General features: G+C 38.5%; 1 protein-coding gene across 1 annotated transcript in view; it reads left to right on the top strand.

Annotated features, from left to right (window-relative positions):
* Positions 1-26,067, top strand: part of GPC6 (glypican 6) — a 532,821-nt gene that overhangs the window by 304,213 nt on the left and 202,541 nt on the right. Inside the window, exon 3 of the mRNA XM_069802468.1 lies at positions 20,725-20,890. Coding sequence (XP_069658569.1) covers positions 20,725-20,890 — 166 coding nt within the window. The remainder of the gene's footprint in view (positions 1-20,724; positions 20,891-26,067) is intronic.

The following is a 26,067-nucleotide window of genomic DNA, read 5'->3' as shown; positions in this document are numbered from 1 at the left end:
TGGTCATACAAAACCAGGCATTAATCCATATGCATGAAGATTAAGGCAGAAATAAGGGCAGATCTATATGGCAGTGACTTTTCTAAAAACACATTTAGAAGAAGAGTGTTGTATATTTTGTACCAGTTTCTTGTTAAGCTGTTGCCTCCTCTTGTGTCTGAGTTTCCTTGAATACAGGAAAGCAAAACAAATCGTTAACAAGGAATATAGTACTATTAATTAGAAGATTGTGCTAAAAATGTAAATTATGCTGGATGAAACACAGCCTTTCAAAAACTTGGTCATGTGCCCTTACGACTCTGTCATTTGGAGTATTCAGTAGATCCTGGACAGCTGAGTTCCTATTTGCTTAGGTCTGCAAGTTTAATTTAGAAAATGAAATTAATAAGAAGTATTGGGAAACTCCGCAAAATGAAACGGACTAGAGTTTTACGGTTGGTATGACATTGGCTTGTGTGTTGGATATCAACACAGCAGTACACCCTGGAGTGGTCATGGCTACCAATATGTGAGTATCACCAAGTTCTTGAGTCTCTTAATAAGTGCCCTTCCTTCCTTTATTTATCCTATTTATCTATACTTCCAAACTGCCTGAAACAGTAGCACAATATATTACAAGATAAAACTGCTATGAAAAAAACTCATGAGGGAAGCCTAAACGTACAAGATACTAAACTTCCTTTCACTCCTTATGACCGAGTTCCTCGCTGTGGATATTACGATGTGAAAAATTATGTCAACGTGTTTTGTGCTTCCAAGTTTCACAACACAGGAGCGTAAACCAGTAAACCATACCAAGCTCTTGGATCTCCCTTTCTCTCTGCTCTCTTGGTGCCGTCTTTACAGGCTGAACACTGAGCTTCAGGGACTGATGCTGACTGAAAACGAAGGCACCTTCTAGGTAAAGAGCTGGCGATCCCACTCCCCAGTGAGAGGCAGAAAGCAATCCAGTATCTTCCTGAAAGCAACCTGGCCAGGTCTGGCACCAGGACGGCGTTGGGCTGTACTCTGTAGGACCGTGAGGCCTTCCATGGACCTCGGCCTGAGAAGGCAGCGAGGGGACACAGCTCCAAAGGCCAGGGTGCTTCTAAGTCTCCAGGAAAGCAAAGAATCCGAAACTGAGTCTTTTAATAAAAAGATCCAGTTATTGTATTGACTTTTTCAGAGAGGGAGGATAATGAGTTTTCTGTGGAACTTAATGAAGTATCGCCACAGAAGAAATTATATAATATGAAATCTTTAGACAGGATTGAAAGAGCACGTTTTGTATTTCCAGAACAGTAAAGATTCATTGCGGCTTCTCATTTCTTTAACAAACCCTGAAGTGAAAATGCTGTCTCTCCATAAATCCCAGTCTATCAGTCTGGACAGGGAGCTGCTTTATGTTTGCATTCATACAGTTTTAAAGCTGTAAAATAGTATCCACAGAATTTTCTGAAGCAATTCGTTTTTTAGTAAATCTGTAAAGAGATGTAAGGAGCAGGAAGCCTTTTGTATTTGCAGGAGGACAAAGTATCAGCCAGCAAATACAATCCAGGCAAAATGAAAATGTATTGCACATGCTGATCGTTGACTTGCAGAAGATCAGAAGGTTCTTTGCACATGAAAAAAAAAGAGAGATACACATCAACAATAGGCCCAAAAACTTACAAATAATATTGCAACATTTTAGTCATGTTCTATTTGTTTTCTTTGTATCTGTGTATGTTGTTTTTTCTAGCACATTTTTGCATTTATGACTAAGATCAAAATGCAGTATTTACTTCCAAGGAATATGCAAGGCTTCAAGTAAAAGGAAATTGTTTTTCAGCAAGGCTCAGATAAGTTAAACATGAAACAGTTTTCATTATACTGTGGAAGATACTTTTGGGCAAGGATTATTACACTTTTTGCACCTTTTAGAATTGAAGATCATGTCTTGTATATGTGAATTCTACTGAATACGATTAATCCCTGAAAGCAGCCATTGAAGCCTTTGGAGAGGGGAAGGGGAAAAAAAAAAAGTTTCTCTTTTAAAGCCAAGGTTATAGTCAAGGTTAATTCAGGGTGTCACGAAAGTGTGACTGTGACAAGATTTAGTGACGATGTAAGGGCAAATTAATGCAAGATCAGTGGCCTGACTATTGATTCTTATCATGGGATCCTGCTGAAATGAAGTCATTATTTAATTACACTTTTACTTACACTATAAATGGTTCCCAGAATAGACTGCACTCGATTTTGATGTCTGCAGCTCCATCTTCACTTTTCTTTTGTGTTCATAAGTGAGTAGGGAATGGGAATAAGCACTCAAGAAAATTTTCATTTATAATACTTCACATGCAGTCATTTTCCCACAAAAAACAAGCAAGCAAATGTTTTTATTCTTCCATTCAGAATAGTCTGTGATATCAAATAATTCTGAGTACAGGAAACATGTCTTGAAACCTCTGAAGATTTTCAGATCAAAATGTCTCTAAATTTCATTCAAACAAATCAATGTTCAAATGGTCTTCTTGAGTGGTTTAAAGATATTTTTTTTCACTGTCTCTAGAAGGAGGCTCTAAAGTCACTGTTCATACTAAAGCAAGTAACTTAACTGGGACCTACAAGAAATTAATAAGTACTTTATTGGGACTTAAGATACTACAGCAAGGGCTTTGCTATAGAAATCTATTAAGAAAGATGAAGCATCTATAAAATGACACCAACATTTTCTGAACAATCAAAATTACATTGTTTTCCTATTGTATCTTTGATTCTCTCTATCCTGAATCAGGCCTATTTGGCAAATTTGTGACTAATAAAAAGTTATCATTAATTCAGGTTTAATTTGTCTTGTGGACCAAGCCCCACATTTTGTCAAATTACACAGATCTGAAGACTCAACAATTAAGAAATTGTAACTGGCTTTCATTATAATGTTATTGTCTGAAAAATAATATGTAAAAATGGGCAGAATTCACATTTTAAATGCAGGATTATGTTTGTTGTTTTAGAACATGGAAACATCTAATTCTGTGCTTGTATAATACATAGTACAGTGCAAACAGTCTTGCTCAGGACAAGAATCCTAAATAAGTAAAAAATGTATCGAGGCAAAAATCACAACTCAGTGGAACTCAACTTTCATAAAAAGTTGATGAGAGATTCAGTTTCCAATTAATCAAATAAAGGGAGTAAAATTAACTTTCTTGTTTTGGATTGGAGTAATAAGTAAAACCAATCTGCAGAGTTTAATCTGATCCTCATTGTATCCCACCATATTTATGAAAACTTCATCTCCACAGCCTCTTTTTTGTCTGGTATACTGTATTTTTACATTATTTTTAAATAAAGGAAAAATGAACCCACATAATTCACAGAACATAAAAGATAATAAATGTAATGCATGAAACAAACACAGCCTTCTGCAAGACAATGTACTGTAGTCTTACAGCCAAGTGTTGTTTAGCCCATGGTGTGGACTTTTCTCCTGCAAATATTAGTCTCTTTTAAAAACTTTTCCTAAGAGGGAGAGAGACATAAAAAGTCAGTGTATTAGATGAGTAAGTAATGTAATAGCTTCCTGTAATAACTATCTCTAGTTGCCACTTACTAATCAGACATTCAAAAAACAAATAAAATGCAGTGCATAAGCAGTTTGCTTGCTAGTTCGGTATCATGTGATTAGCCATTAAATGATAATACAGCAAGATCATTATGTTAAAAACCAGAAGATTAAAGAAATTTCTTTTGTCTCTTGTGCACCTATGTTCGTAAGCAGTAGTGTTAAAATTTTCACATTTTCAACTACTACAGAGGGAATATATACATCTAAATTAGAGAGATAATATATAAAGGGTTTTGTTAACGCTTTTCCTCTGAATGAAGAAATCCAGCTATAGTGAAATTATTTCTGGTTCAGGTTGTCTTTCAGTGCCCTTGACAAATGTAGTGTGAGAGAGAGAGAGAGGCTGCTTTCTGTGCTTCAAAATTTCAGTCTTGGCTCAATGTGTTTCTTTTTGTCAAGCCATATTTTATTTTTTTTATTTCTTTAACCTTTCCTCATCATAACAGGTGGCCAGCAGTTGTTTTCATCCAATCTCTAGCAGCAGCAATGTCACTGATCTCACCATTTTGTAAGTGTGTTCACGCAACCAGTCAGAAGCGTGGTGGGTAGAAGGGGAAATGGCAACGTGGCTTGTAATGGGCCAATTATAGTAGGAACCCACTTCCAGGAGTCATTTCATACAAGGAAGTATTTCTGCAGCGTTATTTTGTGCTTTGTTATGCCAATGTTATTTGCCAAAGCTGTCTTTGGGTTTTATACATGTGGTTGTAGCCAATGGACAGAACAGCAGGATCAACTCTGGTGTTTTGGCACATAGCAAAGGCCAGGTCTGGGTCACCTGACATATCCTAATCTTGTTACTAAAACCTGACCTTTCTATATAAAGAAAAAAATCAGCCACTCTCACGGCTCTATTTTCTCTTCTCCTTGAAAGCCCAGATGTTCTCTTACACAAGGAGAAAAGGAACAAAGTCTGGGTGAAATGTGTTTCTGAGGTTGGAGGATAGTCAACAACCCACTGATCAAGACAGCAAAGAATAATACAGGAAAAGTGAAGGCAAATATATATAGTGTTTGGTGTCAACGTTAAAACAACTCCAGCTTTTTAATTTGCACAGTTTATAATAATTTCCTGATTGTTCTAACTAAAATCTGAGACACATACACCTCCTTACATCTAAGATTGACTAAGCCCTGTGTTTGTTTCTCTCCATTATCTCTAAAAGGGTTCCGAATAACTACATCAGATGTTGATGCCTAAATTGTAGATTTATATACTTAAGTGAAATTAAACCCACATCTATCTAGCTCAAAACTGATGGTAGGAATGGTCCATTCATCTGCTGTGAACCACAGGACCGTATCCACAGTGAACGAGCTGTTCCGGGGCATGGCCCAACATAACCACTGTTCACACCATCCCACTTATGAAAGGTGCTTCAAGTGCTGAACATTTTCAGGTTATTTTTGTGACCTAAGGACCAGGCCCCATGATGAGGACATGTAAAGTTGTCTTTTGCTTTTGACTTTTTCCTGGGTGTTGTATGTTGTGTTCTTCTGTTCTGGCTGCGCTGGTTGCACAAAAGCATCTGAGCATGCTCAGGGCAAAAGGCTTCCAGCACTGGGGGAACAGAGATGGGAGACACTCAGCAAGATGGGGAGCGATGCTGCAAAAAAAAAAATGGATGCAATGAGGGAAAGTTTTCCTGTGGACTAAGGGGAGACCTTATCACTTTCTACAGCTACCTGAAAGGTAGCGAGGTGGGTGTCAGTGTCTTTTCCCAAGTAACAAGTGGCCTCGAGTTGTGCCAGGAGAGGTTTAGATTGGATACTGGGAAAAATTTCTTCACCAAAAGGGTTATCAAACATTGGAGCAGGCTGCCCAGGGAAGTGGTTGAGTCACCATCCCTGGAGGTATTTAAAAGACGTGTGGATGTGGCACTTAGGGACATGGTTTAGTGGTGGACTTGGCAGTGTTAGGTTAGCAGTTGGAGTCGATGATCTTAAGGGTCTTTTCCAACCTAAATGATTCTATGACTAGTTGCAACGAGAAATCAATTTTATACTTGCTAGACTAAGTCAGAAAGAAAGTTTAGACTTTCAACTGATAGCAACCATTCCTTACCTATGCTCTTTATTCTAGAAGGTTTGCTAGCATGGAAAACTTCACATTAGAAGTGTTGTTTTTATAAGCTCTAAAAACTGTTGAAGTTCACGTCTCTTTTCCTTTAGCCTGTTTCTTTTTTTAATGTCGCTTGTTTAAGGTCCCTTGAGATGATAGAACAGTGTCCATCAAGCAAAACTTTTGACAAATCTCAGCTTATTTTATGTGATTATTTGTCTGTGGGCTGTTTATGGTATAGGTTTGTGGGACCGTGGATTGAGGTGTAGAGTGGTGGTGGCAAAATAAGGTGTAAAATAAGCAATGACAGTGAAAAAGGACTACTTTTATGCCATGGTTTTTCTCTGTGAGCTGGAAAACTGTCTTTTGATGAGAGAGGAGCAAACTGGATGTACCCAGTTGAAACTGACCTCAATAATTAATGTTGAGGCCAGCCATCAAATGGTGTTTTACTGACATGGGGAATCAGCAGGTGATCCCAGTTTGCTTCTTGGGCCAGAGATACTCATGCTGCAGAATCCAGTTACTGTTGACTTTAATTGGTTGTTATGTTTAAAGTATCTTATATAGAGATTCTGAAAATCAAGTAAGCATAAGCAAATTTACTCTTTCTCTTGCTCTGGAAGCAATCCTTTAAATCCAGGCAGTGGATGGGATGTCCAGGAGACCTTGCACAGCTGTGAACCTCACTGCACTTGCCCATGTAAATAAAAATTGGAACCTTGGTAGTTGTCAACGCAGCATCTATTCCATTCATTCCGCTGCTGTTTAAGAAAAAAAAACAGGTATCTTCTACCCTCTAATTTTTCATTAGAAATGTTTCAGCAGCATTATAAGACATAAATCTTTAAGAACTAGTATTCTGCTTAGGACATTTATTTCCAGAGATACTGTCGGAAACAATGTACTCTTTGCTGAATGGACAGACACAGTGAAATTGTACTTTTTAAAGATGGTTTGTGGTATCTGGACCAAAGTTGTCAGGTTCAGAATCTGTTTCAATATCCACCTTTAGATACACAGGACATTATCAAGTTGTGGTGTTTCTCATATCCACTGGAAAATTTGGCCTCTCTGTCAAAGTTTACAGTAGTGCTAACTTCACAGTGATATCCCTGTTGTCTTCTTCACTGAAGGTGAATGATATTACTGCACTGATGAGGAAATCTCTCCCAGCTTATGAAATACATTTGTGTTTTGGACATGACTGAGACTTTCCTTACTTTTAAAAGGTTCGGAAAGAGGTTGTGGTAGTGTAGCTGACAGTTCATCCATACCGGAGATGGTAATGATGAGACATCTTTCAGCAGGCATTATAAATGGATATCTGGCATTGAGAGTGCCTTTATGGTTTGAGCATGTTTATCCTTGTGGTTCTGGAAACCAGACCACGAGGTGGATTATATTGCTGCATATAAATTGTGTTCCAGCATGTTTTATACATCAGGTGGCTTAATCAGATAAAGACAAATGGCAATGAAATAGCTTAAATACAAATTTACTGCCAGGTAGCCAGTATACGGTGCTGTATTTTACTTTTACTGGATTTTCTGACTTAGCTGGCAGTAAATTCAGTCATTTGCCACTTAGAGACATGGGTCAAATTGTCTTTCAGTCTAATCTGTGTGGTCCTTTCAGGTTCAACATGAATGGGGGTTTTGCCATCTAGCAAGGACTGACATCTTATTTAACAAGCTATAGAACATCTATCACTTTGTTAAAGGAGAACTTGGCATGCTGGGGAAAAAATACAAAAATCCTTACCCTGGTCTGGCTGCAGGTGTATTCAGGACGAGTTCGATCCACAGCACAAATAAGCCTGTTCTAACTTATTTTGGAAAGTCTGTGAAAGTCTATTGGGAAGAGTGACACCAGCAGGGACAAGGGCAGTCACAGTTACAAGCGTTCCCCATATACACTGTGTCTCTGACCCAAGATTTCAGGAATTCTCCGTGAAGAGCATAGCTGCAGTGGCTGCACCAACCCCGTGGAGTACATAGGCTCAGCGGGGTGGGTGGTGTTGTAGCCATTGATTGCATCACCAGAAGATTTGTGGAAACACCATGGATCCAGATTCCACCTAAAAAAAGCCCAAAGCACACAGGGTGGTTTTATGCCCAGGTATCACCTCCTGACACGCAGTCATGGTGTGGCCACGGACCCTGGAAGCACTGCGGTTTTGGGTTGATGCATGAAGTGGATGGAGGAAGCGGTTACTCCTTCCCGTGCCCTCCAAATCCATTTAATAGAAAATCTTCAAGCTGAGAATGTGTCAGATATTAAAGTGATAAGAAAAGATGATGCACTTGATCTTAGTCAACAGCTGGGAAGTATGCATCTGGGACAGGGGCTTCTGTGCATACTGCAGAGCACTTCCATCCCAGTGAGGACGATACGGGATCAGTGCTTTCAAGGGCTGTTGACAGATCTAAACCATAACACATAAATGAGTGATTTCTGCACTTGAGAAAGTGAGAACTGTAAATCAGACAATTACAGCAGTTTGTAGTGATAACTGAAATTGTTGGAATTTAAGCTACTATGGCAAAATGTCTGAGCAAAAGAAAATAATCTTAGGCTATATTTTTTCCCAGTTTAGTATCTTCTTTTAATTTTCATATTCATAGATCTGCTGCCTTTTAGGTCCTAGTCAGTCCAACACAGAATGCATTTTCTTTCTCAGTTTTGGATAAAGAAAAGAAAATTTAAACAACAGCTTACCTGCTGATAATTTATGAAGAACAAAATATTAAAATGAATGTTTTCATAAGCTTGTAGACTCTACTTCTGTTTGGTACATCAGCTTAAAATTCATGGTAGAGTAAATGAAGATTTAATAGTAAATTTCACAGTAATTCTATCACTAGATAAAAGGAGAAACGAAATCTGATTGTCAGATATATTTTGATAGTGTAGGTTTTGATCTGCTTCCTCCAGGCATGAACAAATAACCAGTTTAAACTCAACGAATTTTCTTTCATTGGGTACTTGCTTATTTTGAACCAATGCTACACTGTCCTTACTTTCCATTAGCATATTTTCCAAAAATTATAGTACCTAAGCTATAATTTTATAATACTAGGTATAACAGAGGCATTTTGCTGTTGCAGTTCACCCTTCTGTTAACTATCAGTGAACAAGACAATGCATCTAATTTTACTACATGATTTTAGGTTTTGTATCTTTATGTGGACATGAGTGTGAAGGAGGAAGAAGTTGGATCTTTTACACAGGACTAGTTTGTTTTAATACAATCCAATAAAACATTCTCAGGGAAATTATATACTTGACTTCATATCATACAGTCATCCAGTGCTAGTACTTTGGACCATGTTTTTCTTTAGTGCACAACTCAGAGACAAAACACTGAAAAGAATCCCTGTTCTTACTGTAGAGACGTTAATTCCCCTAACTATTCTTGATTTAATCACCTTCCTATGTTTCTCTTACAGTGACTTGGAAGTAGGACATACAGACGCTAGTGAGCATCCCTCTGTTGTTACATTTTGTGTCAGTAGGGATGCAGTTATCAGGAAGGGATTTGAAAGAAAATAAAAGAAGATAAAAGAAAATCAAATAATGCTTAAATGATGGGATGAAGATGCAAATTTACTTTCTACTGTGCAGTTCCAAAAGCTGCAAGTGCGATACTCAGCAGAAATGTGGGCACAAATCCCATAAACAGGTCATTCCAGACCATAGTCATCATCCCAAGGTGCACTTGAGCATCTGTTAAATATTTTATATATGGTATTTATATTTACAAGTAGCTTTGTGAATATCTAACAAGAGCATTTGAAAGACCATAAAAGAGGAAATGTTAACATGGAGCTATAAGGTGATCTCACATGATTTGGGCCCACATAATGCAGTGGGCATTTATGGATCCTATAAATAGATGTTGAGCTATTTATAAAGCATCCCTCTGCTTCCGTGCTACCCTGAATATATGACCAAGACATTGTGTATTGTATTGAGGAGCCTGTGGTTGATTATTAGAACCCAGCAATGTATCTGACTAGGTCCTTGCTGGGATACCTGAAAGACCTGACACGCTTCTTCACTTTAGAAGTCAGGAAAATAGTTTAAGATGTTCCCTTTCAATCTCTGTACTTGCATATGATCCACACAGACTTTGTTTTACTGTCCTGTCTATTGTGCTCCCTCTTGTGCTTCATTCACATCATGAAATGAAACAGCAGCATAAGCAAAGTGTTATATTCTGTTGTGTCCCAAAGAACCAAAATCCTGCTTTCTACTGGGCTGGAGGGTCTTCAGCAAATAGTCTTTAAAGCAGGCTTTGCATTCCTTGCTGATGTGATGACTGTATTTTTGCATGCATCTTGTCTCTCACAAGGTGTGACCAGCTTATTGCTAACAATCAGATTTAATGTTTCATTTCAAAACCCAGCACTCTGTTATTTGGCCTTTTGAATTTCATGGAGAAGGACCAAGAATATGGGCAACTTGAGAAATCATGTTTTGTTTCTATGGAGATGCCTTTGCTTTTTTTCCAAATCGCCCAGGGCTGCTTATGGGATTTTACCCTTTGAACTCACTTGAAAAACGTTCAGTGCAGGAATATGATGAAGCTTATCAAGTAGACAAAGCTATCAACCTTGGAGTTGCCTGCTTTGCTATCCCTACAATTCTGTTTCTCTCTCTAGTAGAATACCCTCCTTTTAGTACTAGTCTACCCAGTCCCTACCCTTTAGTCACTGCCTATATGCAGCCCAGACCATTCGCAGGTCATGCGGGAAGGCACCTGCAAGGAATCTGCATATCCTTACCTGCTGTGCCTAAGGGACTCCCATTGTCAACACATTGATCACCTTACTATAAATTTTAAAGTGTCTTTTGCATCATGACTCCGTCCGTGTTTCTTAGAGAAGGAAGGAGCTGGAACATGTTGGGTCGATCTGTTGTCACTTGTCACCTCAAATTATTGCATAACTTAACATTGACCAAGGCTGCCAATATTATGTATGCATTTATTTCTTTCTCATCAGGGCTGGTGTGTTCTTGCTGACACTGCACAAGTAAGACATCCCACAGGCCTCTGCACCACTCTGAGCTTCATGCCCCTTTTAAGTCAGTAAAACAATTCACAGGTCAGTGAACAGAGAACAAGACTTACTTGAGAGTACTTGTGAGTACTTACGAGTGATCAGGACAGTTTTGCTGCTCTCTCTATTTGAGAGAACTGATTTTCTTCTCAGGTGCTTTTCTGGTTTGCACTGTGAATCACAGGCAGTCGGCAAGGCTGCTCCCAGGTACGTAGTATGCATTTCAAGCTTCTTGGCTGTTGTAAGTAGGACTGACTTTGACCGTTCTTCACATCGTTTTCTTATCCAGGTACTGCTGCACAACATGTCTAACTGCTCAATTCGATCATTATCTCCTGCTGCTGCAGTTCTCTTTTTCTATCTCAACCCTTTCTCAGAGTTTTCCCTCCTGGTTATCTGGGGGTTTCATTTCCAGATTATCAAGGACCTCCTCTTCTATTTCTGATTTGTACCTGGGCAATACTTAATTTACTTCTCTGCAACATTTTTTTTTCCTCCCAGTGAGCACAAAGCCACTTTTGCTCGATTATGCAGAGCCCAGTCTGGCATTTTTTCCTCACCATTCTTTCTTAATGCCTCTTTCAACTTGGCTCTTCTTCTGACTGTTCTACAAGGCACCTGCACATCATTGCTCAGTAACATCCTTCTGCTTTTCTAGTTGGAAAAAACAGTTGATTCTTCTTGCTTAACTTTAAACGTATGCATGAAGATATTTGCACATGGATTAGTCACTATAGCACCACAAGAGAGAGTAATAAGCATCTATTTTAGATGTCTGATTTTAGGTTGAAGTTAATCTGTTTTGTAAGGGAGCCTAGGTCAGATTTTGATATCTGTGTCTAGTTGAGCAAATCATACTAAGGACCTCTTCTAAAATGCTGGACTTTATGGATCTTTTTGCTCCCCAAATTACTTGAAGTAGCCAGTTTCAGGCGGTTTTCTGACCCTGTTGCTCACAGTCATGTCCTATTCTATTTTCAGCCTTGGAAAATTTAGCACAGGCATTCCTTTTACACCAAGGCCCTCTTATCTGGTGGAGGCTGTAGACTTTTCTACATAAGGCTAGAAGAAATGAGCACACTCCCTTTTAAGTGAGATGCAGTGGTTCTTTTCTCTGGGAGGAAAGCAGAGGATCTGCTTTTTTTATTAAGAGAGTGCCTTAAAGTTTATGTTCCAGAAGAGAACGTGGGATTTGAAAAGCCTAAGAGCTGTGAGATTCCTTCCTTATTTCTGTGTAACAGAAAACTTCTCATCTCCTGGGAGTGGAAGGAAGAAATTATTTCAACGATTTTTCACCTTAGCTTTGCCCTTGAAATGCTGGGAAAATAACAGATGGAATCCATACCTCAAATTCTATTTAATGTGGGCTTACTCTAACAACAGATGAGAAAGATAAATATTTTTCCAGAAAATTTGCCGGGCAGATTTTTCCACTCAGTAATATCTCATGGGATGTAAACCTCCATATCCTGGAGTGTTTTCTCAGTTTGCACTGTTTTCAGTCTAAGAAATTCTCGTTTTAATCATATTTGTAATCAAACAGCATTTTTCCACCCAGTTTCTTTGAAATTGATTATGTCTCTGACAGGTAAAATGGGATTTAAGAAGAACATTTTAATATTTACATCTGAGCATTCAAACATTTTATTTTGTAAAAACTTAAATTGTAAAAAAAAAAATTGGGTTTAAAGCATTACTCAGAAGTGATTCAAGAGATTAAAAAAATAGCTTTACACCAAATATCCTTGTGACTGCAGATTTTCAAGTGGTTTTCTAAATTTGGATTTTCTCTATTCAGATAATGTGATAAGTAATTTTCCTAGTTTCCTAAAAATAGGAGAAGCTATTCTTTTCCTCTGTAGAGGTTCTGTCTCACCCAAGTAAACATCCGAACATTTTGTCCTTCTGTTTTTTGCCCTTGACTTCTGTGGGGAAATTTTGAAATTCCACAGTTCATCTCTGTAACAATGATTTACGATTTGATGTACAACCTCCTGATGTAATCGCTTAGAGACTTGCAGTCCTTATTCTCCTACAGCTAGTTTCAGAATTACATGTTATGTTAACTTAGGCAAGTCACAGATGAGAGCGATACTTATGAGCAGTGTTGAAAAATTCTGGTGCATAACTTTTAAGGTTTAGTCCATTTAAATACCTTTAAAAATTGCTTGTGCGGTTTCATTTTTTCATCTGTAAAATGGAGGACCAATATTTGTCCACCTTCCAGAACTATACACATGCTGGAATACAACTATAGACATACTGAGCTGCCCAAATAGTATGAAAAATGCCTCAAATTTTAATAGCTGTTGAAAAGAAATCCAGTTGCCATATTTCTCATGATTTCAAAATCATAGGTAATGGAAAAGGACATATCAGCTGGACAAGAACAATGGCTAAATGTTCCTCTTCTTGTAGAAAAAAATAAGGTGGTTCTTCTGAGTTGCAGTGTGGTAAGTGTTTAATGCTGCACAGTTTGTATCAGATAATAAATCTGTAATTTCTTTTTTACATTAAAAAACTTTTCTATGGTTCAACTATATTGCCCTAAAATTGTTTCTAATAGTTTAATGAGCATATTGAACTGTAAATTTTATATTTTCTGGGAAAATATTTTATATGAAAATATTAAAATTAAATTTGCCATGTTTTATCTCATCATATTCTCGTGATATACTATCCAAGAATTGTCAGAATCTTGCAGCTGTTTAACTGGCTGTAGTGTTTTATTTTGGTATAATTCAAGCACAAAGTCAAAGACACTAGTACAAAGCTGTAGTACTCAAACCAGGTCTTCTACTTTTCAGTTATCTGGGATGCTATGAATTGTTAAAAAGATAGCTATTTTTATCTTTAGGAGGTTAGTATTAGACTAGACTTTTGGTTTATATAAGCAAGTGTTCTCAAATTGACCTTCTACAACATACATTCCCAATTGAGTATGGCTGATGCAGTATTTCCATTTTTATATCAGATTGTGCTATAAAAGCAGTGAACTGAGATCTTAGCATCTAAGAGCCAGACTGAAACAATGAGAAGTACTTCAATAAAGCATTCAAGTATCTTATGAATATTTCTACGTAGTTCTAATTAGATACACACAGACACATTTTCAGCTGAAATCTGCTGAAAAGAGCTTGCTTGATATCTAGGTTATTAAATGAAATCAGCAGTAACAGAGTGCTCATGAAAATAGCCAAAATATGGACAAGGACAAAAATGAATCACTTGGATCCAACAGTAAGCAAATCTTGTTTGAAGAAAAGAAAGAGCAAAAGGAAAAAAACATCATTGCCAGCTAATACTGCTTTCCCCAGTATTAAAAACAAACAACAGTGATAAAAATCAATAGGGAGTAATTGTAACATGTTGAGAAGATAGTGTCAAAGATATATGACTAAAAGTAGTGAGTGATTGGACTGAAGTTTAGTCTTTGTACTGAAGTTAATTAAAGATGAAAGGAAAGGAAAAAGGACCTGTAGCTCTTAGAATGGGTGATCCGAAGGTTTGCGGCAATGCTGTGTACTTCATGATACATCTCGGTCTGATGACAGTTACATCACTGTTACAATGGTTGATCAGAAATGATGGTTTTGTGTTTAGGAAAAGTTTCTTCAGTTCTAGCAGGTTGAATGCAATAATCAGCAAATCTTAAAGGTTTTTCTTCTTCCCTCCCTTCTGAAATCACAAGCATGAACTTCTAATCCTTATGTCCCATTTGATTTTAGATATAATTTTGGATAGAAATACTAGAATTGTACTGTGGAATTTTTTGGACAGGAAGCACTAGAACTGGACTATGGAGTTGTCCACAGATATATCAACTTTTTGGTGGAAGAATGTGGGGGGACTGATACTCTTAGCAGAGTTTGCATTTCTCTTGGAGTTGGTCGAGACATGCCAATGTATTCAAGATCAAACTCTGACCTGGCCACATACGTAAGCATTTTATTGTTATTACCCTCGTCCTATTTGAAACTCTTGAGATAATTAGGCTATGGACAAAATTATACTTGGGAAACTTAGCTCATTTTTCCATCATTAAGTTGTAGATGGACTACACAGAGATCCAAAAAGTGACTTAAGGATGTCAGTGCCCCAGTTTCTCAGACAGTGCATCATGCCTGCGCAGGACACACAACATCAGCTTGCTGAGTGGAGAGCTGGATCGTTTAACCAACACACAAGTGCTAAAGACAGGGATTCATTTCAAAACTCTCTCCAATTATGGACCATTTACATGGGATTGCAGGAATACACCTCACCCTCTTGTATAAAGCAAAGCGTATGATACCTTGTTTTGAACACCAAGTGGGAAGGAAGTAGAAGTTTCCACTTTTTATCCAGCAGCCTGGTTGTTAATGCATTCGTAAAGCTTGTGAGAAATAAAATGCAATTCTCTTCTCCTTCCAAGACTATGGGTTGTTCTAGTGTAGAGGCATTTTAAAACAGTATCTACTACCTGGGCCAGTTGGCTAGAAATCAACTGGTTCCTCCTGGCAGCTTCACCCCAAGGTCTTCATCCTAAGGAGTGACTCTGTGTAATTCCAAATGGGATCAGTTCCTTTGGGTGCATAGGAAATGTAGGAAGGAGTTGTGTCCCCTGTTGTGGTCTCTGGGGTGGCACTGAGTTTTGATTCCTTTTGCTCATATTTGACAGATTTTATTATGTGCCAAGAAATGACAGGATCTGGACCTAAGTATGGCTTTATGCTGTGAGTTTAGGTACATTCAATATTACTTTGGAAGAACACCCCTACTTTATTACCAGACAACATATACCAGCTACTTCAGGAAGAAATCACCTATAAATACAACTAGAGAAACTGCATGTCAGTACATTTGATCCTTCTAAAGGTGACCAGTTGTTTAATCAGTTTGTCTGATTTTTTTGTATCAGAAAAAATATTTATGTTTGTTTACCTGACAAAGCCAAGGCTTTTGATTATAAAAACAGGTCAAATACATAACAAAGCAGTCTTTGGAAATGCAGTGTTAGAAGAGAGTACAATTTCATGGCTTTTACCCAAAGAAGTTCTCTCCTCAATTATTTATATTTGCAAGTTCACCATTGCAAAATCTGTCTTCTAGATGAAATAATATTCCTCCTAGAATTTCTGAAGGGGGAGAACAAGTGTTCAGTAATGAAGCCCTTAAGAATCTTGCTTTTGGGTTTTTTTTGCATGTATGCAAAAACATACATTTAGATAAAGTTGAAGCTGTCAGGAAATGTTACAGAAAGCAGTAATGTAACATGTCCTGCAGCTACTAGGCTCAATCAAAGCTCAGAAAGGCACTTTTCTGATGTGCTGTATTCCACGTATGCTTACACTAAAATGAAGATGTCCTAGTCAGTAAGGGAGACAGCACGATATAATTAATGACTCCTCTATAGCAGTTTCCCCAGTTATGTCACTGAGTGTGATCTGATTGATTTATAATATATCATTTACATAAGGACTAGTTATTTCTAAACTTTGAAGTCTATGCAAATTTCTCTGCTGCGATTAGCATAGAGCCAATTGCAATGTATTTTAAAAGAAAAAAAAAGAAAAAAAACCCCACCAAACCAGCTATATCCATCCACAAATGTTAGTTTACAGAAAAAATGCTGAAACTCCTGAGCTGAGGAACAGCTATCCTCAGCAAATGCAAGTTTGGAATACTTCTGAATGAAATTAATATCTGCCCTTTGACTGGTCTGCAGAAAAGTATTATTAGGTGTGAGAGACGCTGAATTTTTTAATTTTTTTAAGATGGGAATGAGAAATGGGCTTTGAAAATACATTTCATAGAATTTGCCAGCAGCAAGAAGTAGCAAGCCAATTATGGGTGGTTGAAAATCAACTTTCTGTGATAATCTCTAGATTTCATGTGTTCATAGCTTTCTGAAATACTCATACTCTAAGCTGAATATTTATCATGTTTGGTTTTGTACCAAGATTTCAGAACGTTAGAGTAAAAATCGATTATTTTTTGCATGAAAGTGCAACTTTAGCTGTTGTTGAGGGAGGAGAAAGACCTGACTGTATTCTCTGAAAATAAAGATACAGAAAAAACAGCTGAAGCTGAGAACTGAAACTTAGCTGCTCACCAAAGGCTAGATTCACAAAGGCACTTAACTGCTGTAACACAGCATTTAACTTTTAGCCTTCAGACTTCCAAAGTAGCCGAGTTAGTTTAATGTTTCCCTGTGCCACAAGTGGGAAGGGTTGGTCACCTACAGGTCCATCCGTACTGCTAAGTGACAGGGGAAGAGGGAGCAAGCTTGAGAACAGGGCTCACCGCGTGCTGGGGTCACCGGTTACTTGTTAGCTCTCCTCCTGGCTGTGTGTCGGACCTCTCCACCTGGCTCTCGCCGTGCAGTGCCTGGGCACTGTTTGGAGGGCAGAGACCACCTCCAGAAAGCTGCATCAAGACACCAGTCTTGTTTTGGTCCCCTCCCTTCTTTCCAACGCTAAGCCAAGTGTAGTCTAAGCGCTATCAGACGTAACCTCCCGTCTCACTTCAAAACGTGCAACGTGACATTAAGCTACTCCCATCGCCTGCAGTACTGCCTTCCTATTATTCCAAACACTTTGAACTGAAACATAACCACACAAAATAATTATTATGTATTTTAGTCACTCAGGCACCAGGTGGGACCCAGAGGAGACGTAGTGCCAAATACTATGTAGTAGTATGGGATGTGGCCAGCTTGGAGCAGAAGGTGCTAGCAGTAAGCAATGGGAATGTAAGCCAGTCCCTGCCACTTGGCCTCAGAGCATCTGATCTGTGCCTCTATTTATTTCAGCAGCGTAGCATCTTCTGAAACACAGGTCTGCAACATCCAGCTTGGTCAGCAAGGAGCTGCTTGTGTTGGTCTTTGCCAGAGGCCGATACAGATATGTCAGAGGCAGATAGAGACATGTCAGAGGCTCCTGTAGAAATTTTCTCCATCTGCTTTCTGCTTGGAGTCACAGCTTGGCCTTTTATCTTAAAAAAGATTACTATTCTCTGAACAGAAGCAGGGCACCTTCCCTTCTTATAAAAATGCTGTTGATGATGCCACCATTTTGTACGGGGGATATTAAAACATTCAGATAAGATATGAGACACCTGGGTTCTCCTCATTCTTTTTGAGTGGTAAGAATTTATCCTGACTACTTCGCAGTGGACTGTGTCTGGGAGGACTCTGGTTAAAGCTGTTCTGTAATGCGAGAAGGATCCAAGATTCACTGGGCCACTGTAAACAGGTATTCTAACTGGCCTTTAGGGTCCTGTCCTAGCAGATCGGGCATATGATCTGGACCTCCGGCAGAGAAAGACATGATAGCTAGTTACCTCTCAGACTACACTTGTGATAAAATAAGGCTTGCATAAGTATTTATGATATTTGATTATGATAATATAAAGACAGGGATTGTCTTCTCTCCTCTAGCTATGCTTTTCAGGAATGAAATTGCCAGGAAGTTTTTGTGCAAGGTCAAGATCCTATAGGTATATGTGCTGTCAGCACAAATACAAAAGTGGGCTTGGGAAGGTGCGGATGGGAGAACATGTGGATTCCAGCTGAACTTAGGCGTCAACCAGGTGCTGACAACCTTGCGTCGACAAGACTTCTGGGCCTGGGAAGAAGCATAATTTTAAGCATGAAAGGAACTTTGCTGATAAAACTCTCATGTGCCCACAGATAGAAACATCTCTGGCTTTAAGCAGCAATTTCAAATTTTGAAAAGTCCATTGTTGACCATAAGTATATGTATTCTGCTTACGTCCCGCTTTTTGTGCTAATCTTTGTGTAAAAATGGGCGTGTTCTAGGTTTAGAGGTATAAAGATAAAACAGTCGGATAAGTGACTCTAAAAAGTAGTTCTGAGCAGTGGAAATAACAAAGTCCAGCTTTCCTTGTATTTGGATTTTCTGCTGTTTAATAAGGTGAAATTTCCCCCTGGTGCTTTTTTTAACCCATGGGTCATTCATAGCATCATTCCTCCACGTGGATTCTTTGATATCTGTGAGGAACTGACCTCATGCTTTAGCCTTTTCCTCAATAAAGGCAGTAAGAGCCTCTCTTCTCTTTTTCTCCCATCTGTCTATTTTGAAAAAACTTGTAGGATCTTAATGTACTGAGACCTGAAGTCCTCAGTCAAATTTGATTGAAATTGGCTGATGGTTCAAAAGCTATTGGAAAAGGATGGATAAATATACCTTCACACACACCATCAGAGTGTTGTGCTAGTAAAGTGCATTTCCCTTGGAAACCAAGGCAAAAATCACTTCTGAGCATACTCAGAAGCATCTGCTGTAACTCTTTAACAGAGCCATTTTCATGTAAAAATGTCCAGTGTAAAGAGTATGTTCTGCATAGTTCTCTAAAAATCAGTGATTTAACATCACAACGGGAGAAAGAAATTCCAGAGAAAAAGAAAAGAAGTGCCATTTTAGTATAATCCTGATAATACAAACCACATCAGTCAGTTTAGCATGTACTGTTATAGTGCAAAGCCAGATTCATGCCTTCAGCACAAGCTACCATGAATACAGAAAAACAGTTTAATCTCTTCAAATTCATATTAGAAGCGTTGCATTTATTCATAAACCAACAGAATGAGTGAAAGGAGTGCCATCGCTTTGCACCCTCCTGTCCAGGAATTTTGAAATCACCGAGGAACCTGTAGCCCTTTGTCATTGCTCTGGATTGTCACTCCAGCACAAGAAACTTGTGCTCCACTGCACCATGACAAGATGCTTTTGCAAGTAGTACCTAACGTGCACTTTTAATACAAGATAGAATTTCTGGCCTGAAAACGTACATTGTAGTAGTACATACAATTTTAAAAGTCTGAGGTGAAACAATTAAATATGGAAACGAGAGGGCAAGGGAAATAAAATTTACACAAGGAACTTCACATGGTTGTCAAATGTGACCAATTTGAGTGGTTTAAATTTAGATATGGAGGATTCAGTGGATGTTGTCCAGAAGATGATTTATCCTACCCTTCAAGAGGTGGGATAAAGAAACGATGCAAAAAGAACCGATTTCTCTCCACTGAACACGGAAGGCACATTGCTGAATAGATGCCCCCAGCATTTTGATGACTAAAAAAGATAAGGTGAAGGATCATTAGAAATAATGGAGAAGCCTTATGCAAAAACCTTTCCCTAACCTCCACTCTCCCTCTCCAGGAAACCCGTACACTTCTAGTGCAAACTCTAACACATATCACTAAAAATTTGTATCTACATACTACTTCCTTCTGTCAGTCATGCCCAGTGTTAATGACTTTGACTGGAAACCCTAAACTCATTGGGTGTCTTTCCATTGACTCTGGTGGCTGGTTTAAGTTCAATATGTGCAGCCAAGTTGTGCCATGCTGATATGTAAATTGAAATGCATTAGACTGTTGTCTACAATGCTTTTTGTCACTCGAGATGTTGCAAGCATATCAAAAAGCCCTGTCTGATCTCTTTATGAAATTGTCTGAGAAGAGAAGGATATTTTTGTCTGAAAACAGAATGATATCCCTTTGTCATGGTGCAGTTCTGAATAATTTCATAGAAATCATCAAGATTATCCTGGATTTACTGTGCTTTAATAAAGAGGAGAATCTGATCCAGTGACGGTGTGACTGACAGTTCTAGCTTCAGTAGGAAGAGCGTGGGGTCTCCTCAGGAACCTCCGTGTTGGGATCAGTCAGTTACTGTCCAGCTGATTCCCTGGTGTTTTTCCTTCGCTTTCCAGTAGACTTGGTGTGGGAGGGCTGGGGAGGCAAGCACTGCCATCGGTAGGGAGGTGTTGATTTTTGCATTCCTGAACATAGCTGCTGGCTGTGCTAAATGAAGATAATTGGCAGGAATCGATTAGTCTCATAGGAGGGTGTTATTAAGGGTTGAGCTCTTTTCACAAATTGCCCCTTCTGCACTTATTGCTCGAGAGGCATAATCTCAGCGATCCCGAAATTCGCAGAACAGGAGATTGATTTCCTCCTTTTTCTTTTTCTTTCCCCCCCTTAAACTCTGCAGGTCAGCCCCACCCCAGGGTGCATCCGAGCGTTAATGAAGATGTTGTACTGCCCTTACTGCAGAGGACTTCCCACTGTGAAACCTTGCAACAACTATTGCCTCAATGTAATGAAGGGCTGCCTAGCAAATCAGGCTGATTTGGATACTGAGTGGAATCTGTTCATAGGTAAGAAGAGTTTACATATTAGTGGAAGGAAATGCTGGTAATAGCAAACATTTGCAGAGTTTTGTGAGGTTAGAAGACACTGTTGGTCAATATTCGCAATGAAGCAACTGCAGATGCACCTCACTTTCTAATTGACCTTCCTGGCTTGCAGTAAAAAACGACTCTTCCCCCTCCCCGAGCCAGTCACATTTCGTATTATTTCAAAAGGAATGGTGTGGTGTTACGGCTTCTGAGCTGAATTATTATTACATGGTATGTGAAATGTTGAGAAGGCTTTGGTTAAGGATTTGATAACAAGCTTAACATGGCAGAAATAGTATATATTACAGCCGAAAACAAGGCTCTTGCAAGCTGAGAAGATAATAACATTGTATAACATCCAGTCAACATAAATCACAACAGCTGCTGTTCTTAATTCTGGTAGTATATAAGCAAAAAACTTAAAAAGTTACATACATGAGAAATTATTAATTCCTTGTTCTTGATTAAAATATGTTAATGTCTCCCTTTCAGTGTGCTGAATAGAAAGTACCAAACATGCAATCAAAATGTTAGAATGGAGCATAGAATATGTATTTAAAGAAAACTGCTACTACAGTTTTATTCACTAATTCTTCACTCAAGTAAACTAAGAAAAAACATGAAAGAAATCTCCTTTAAACAGCTATTCAGATATTCCATAGCAAAAAAAAAAAAACTCCCAGAAGAATAACATTTAACAAGAAGTAAGAGTTTCAAGGTGCTTTTGATGATACACAGGTTGGGATGAGGAATTAGACAAGGCTAATGATAATATAGAAAGAACAGAAATAGCTAGTTACACCAGTCACTAATGAGCACCATAGCCTAGACTGGATTTCATGAAGATAAAAGCAGCTGGAAAACATGGGATAAAGCTCTCTTTATTGCAACCAAAGAAAGGAAATGTTATTTTCTACTTTTGGAAAGACAAGATATGAGCAATCGCATTTTGCTTAATTTCAAACCGCACTGACCAATGTGACTTTGAAAATTTGACTCTGACTCATTCATGGATTTTCACTTTACTCAGCAGAGAGGTAGTGCAAGATGGATAGGGAGAAGAAAACAGGATGAAAAATGAATCAGAGTATGAAAAGTGAAAAACAGCATTGAGTGTGCTATAAAAAGAGCATAAGCCAAAAATGCAAACAGCAATAATAAACAAATGATGCAAATAAACATGCCTTGTACTGGTTAAAGGAGCTGACATCAGAAGCAGTGCTGCATGGAGGGATATCTGTGGGATTACTGGTATGAAAGGAAGAGTCAGTTCATCATCAGAAAGCTAAGTAGGGGCTGATGGGAACACAATGCCAACCTGTTAAAGACATTGCATAAGCTACTTTCCCTTTGTCATTAAAGAGTAAGCAAGAGCTGAGTTGTCACCAATTCTCATCAAAGAAAATAATCTAAGCTTTTAGAAAAAAAAATGTTTTAACTAAAATAAACAACAAAGGTTTTATTAAGGCAAGAACCTGTTCAAATCAAAAGCTGGAAGGTAAAATGTCAGGTCTTAAAAGAAGACTTCCTTTTCTGGTGCTTTAAATTCATTAAGAGTGCTGGGCAGGGTGAGGCATGTGTTGGAAGGTGTGGAAACGCTTACAGATTCAGACTTTCAGAGTCTCTGATGCAAAGCCCTTGACTTCATCAGTGTCTTTCAGGTTTTGATTGTTCCTGCTCTCAGAAAAGAAAAACTGCATGAAAGGTTGTACATTATGTTAAAACATAATGCTAATTTATTAAATACTACGTAATACACTGTGTGCTTCCTTAAAGGAAAGCAGGCTGCTATGCAATTTCCCCTTCAGGTCAGTGATGACAAGGCAGTATAAAGTACAAATATATCAAGACATATTTCCTCTTTCTTCTACCTACACAACTTCCCCTCCGCAACTTGATGGAGAAGGGAATAGAGAAGGAGAGAGAGATTTTCCTGTGTTTGGAAAAGCTATTCTGTTTTATCCCATTTTTGAGGGCTCTGACAGCTTTGCTGAAGATGAGGGTCCTTAGTCCTTCCTTTATGAAAGATTGAAATGCAGCAAGTCGTCTCTGTCTCTGACAGCTGTCAGAGGCTTTCTAATAACACATGCAATTCCCTTAGTACTAAACACAACAAAACTTCTACTCACTGAATTAAAACGAACGGCAGCTCTTTACAGCACCGCTGAGCTATGAAAGATTGGAAATTATGCATGAGCAGTTTTTATCCCTGTTCCGATACTAGGAACCGTGCAGTAGAAAAAGAAAAAAAAAAAGATAATTTTGTGCACTAGCAGTCTCTGCGTAGGCAGGAATCCCAAATGTTAGTGCATATTCATACACAACAAGACAGTTTTGCTTAGCTCATAATCTGTGTATTGCAAGGTCGTTTTGGCAAAAGTTGGTATTAGGAGAAAAATCTCAGATGTGTTTGTCGGTAACTAAGCAAATACTGTGGTTTGGACTGCATGTTCTAGTATTGTTCTGTAGTTACTGTAATTGCCCAGCAACACTCAAGATCTACAAGTGAGGAGGAGCAGAGGGAAGTAAATGGGCTCTCTGACAACAGGATGTGTTACATGTTCCACCTAGTTTATAAATATAAAAGTCAGGACTGAAATCACATTTATATAGCACTAATAAATCTTGCATCTAACTTCAAAGCTAGGGAGAGTGGGACAGCTTCCCCTAAACATCTGGTGCTTTCCAAGACTTTATAGACTGTGAAAATTGGTAAGAGGTGAAACAGCTGCAGCAGCATGACACATGGTTTATTATATTTTTCCTCTTTGTGTCACCTTAAGGTCTGTGTCCTTTTTGTGTAACATTGCATTATAGGCTTTTTGTATTCTGTTGCCTTCATTATTGCACAATAACAGCCAAACGTAGCACATCTCATTCTAGCAGAATTCCTCTGAAACTCAAAATTTTGCCTGAGAAAGGAAGACAGTCTTTAATAATTATAATTATAAAACTATAATGAATAAACTCTTCTTCCAGGTATCTATATAAAATATTTAAGAGGTATTTAAAAGTAAACCAGCCACACTGACTTTGAAACTGTGTATTTTGACAAAGCTTGCTTCTGATGTTTTGCCTGTTAGTTACCCCTCATAATCTCCTTTGCACCAGTCTCAAGCAAAGTTAGCAAATGCAAGATAAAAAGAATGAGTAGGGGAACTGTACTGCAAAGGAAAGAGATTGCCTCAGGAGAGATGACTGATTCTGTGGAATGGGGAAAAGGGGATTTTCTCTGTCTCATGGCCCAACAGATATAGTCAAAATTATGCTTCTCTCCATGGAGCTATACCAATTAACAGCAAGAAATATCAGGAATCCCACTCTTCATTCTGTCACGGAAACACAGAAGAGACAGAGAAAGCTATTCAGTCCCATTTACAAAGATTCAAACCCCATCTATCTTAGGAAATTACATTCAATTTTAGCAATACTGTTACTCCTCTTTCTCTAGCTTCCCTGTATTTCAGTCCCTGTTACTATCTTGAGGTTCTTTGACTTTCCCTAACATTAGCTTTCTCTACAATTGCTCATTTATTTCCCTTTAACTGCTCTTTTTCTCAGTCAGTCGAGGAATGAGCTCCCCTTAGCGGACACCACACTTTCCCTTGGTGCCTTCATTCAGCTTCAGAATCAACACCAGTAAAAAGATTATTTCTATGAAAGCAAGTGCATCTCATTCTGACCACTGCCGTATCCACAGGTTCGGGGTGGCACCAAAGTGTCCATAACCCATTTGGTTTTTGCAGGATTTCTTTCACAATTACCAGTGGGGTTAACTTTCTCCTGTCTTGAGACAAAAACGTAGATGATACTAAATCTGAATGTCAAGCAAGGTTCTGAGCCAAATATGATAGTCCTTGCTTAAATAATTCAGAACAACAGAAGAGTAAAAATCCAGGTAGCTGCTTTAATCACAGCAATGACTCTACCTGGGCTGTTTTTGTGGACATCCGAAGTAAATCATAAATGCTTTGTTGCTGTATTTAGTGACAAAGTGTACACTAGTGTAGTGCCTGTGTAGTAATATAGTCCACGGATTGCTTTGCTGCAATCCATGGAGGTTTGCAACTGAATGGCTATTTATAGCAGCAGAGATTAAAAGTAATTTTTTTTTTCCCTGGGAATTTTTCAATGGTAAATCAGACACACCTTGACCTTACTCCCATGTTTTAATAGGTAGGAGATTACAGAAAATACTTCAGAAGTTATGCAGTAACAGAGATGTGCAAATGACTGTGATTCTGATGGCTCGGGATCGCATCCCTGTCTGTGGAAAGGCCCCAAGGGACTCCTGCACTAGTTCATGTCCACAGCTGTCCTTCTGCTCAGGCTGAAGAGCAAGTGGCTTTGCTCGCAGTGTATTCAATATTTGACAAGCTCTGTAGTGTAGCAAGGCAGATCAGCATGTGGTATGTTCACACCGTAGTTTTCAAGGCCAGCAAAGCTGGCAGCCAGGCTCAGAGAGCCAGAGCCACTCTTACTGCCATCGCCCTGCTAGACTTCACCCACAGGAGAAAATCATATCTGCAAGGTTTCAGCAAAAGCTTCTCCTTCAGGTCTTGAAGTTATTTCACTTACTGTCATTACAGCAGCTCTGCGCTACTAATAAACTTTCTCATTACTGTGCTTTCAGAATCCCTCTTTTTTCTTCCCATCAGTGTGACTCAGAAACTTACCTTAGAAGACCTCTTGAGGTAGAGCATACCATGCAGTCTCACTTAGAGCAACCCGATCATTTTAAGTAAAAATCCCCATCAAAGCCTTAACTACTTAGTCCTAATAAAAGCTTTAGAGTGATGAAAATATGCAATCAGTTTTATTTACTGCTTACAAAAGCCCTCTGGACTGTGTTTTCTCTGTTCCGTATGCAAGCACAAGGATAAACATTTTCCTTTTAATGCTTCAAGAGACCACCTAGATTTGTCTTTTTTTAATAGCTTATTACAGGAATAACTGTGCTTTTCAAGACTCACTTTGGTCCGTGGAAAAATCTGTTTATAATTGTAACAGTAATCCTTTACAATTTTCTTGTTCCTGTGTGTACAGCCACTGTAAATAAACACAGCCATAGCTGTGTAGGCAACTACATATTAAGTTCATGAAAATAGGGAACCTCTGAAATTCAACATAGAATTCTAACATTCAAAACAGATTGG

The sequence above is a fragment of the Haliaeetus albicilla genome, chromosome 15, assembly GCF_947461875.1.
Source record: "Haliaeetus albicilla chromosome 15, bHalAlb1.1, whole genome shotgun sequence".
NCBI lineage: Eukaryota > Metazoa > Chordata > Aves > Accipitriformes > Accipitridae > Haliaeetus > Haliaeetus albicilla.
This window is presented reverse-complemented; position numbering and strand designations above follow the sequence as displayed.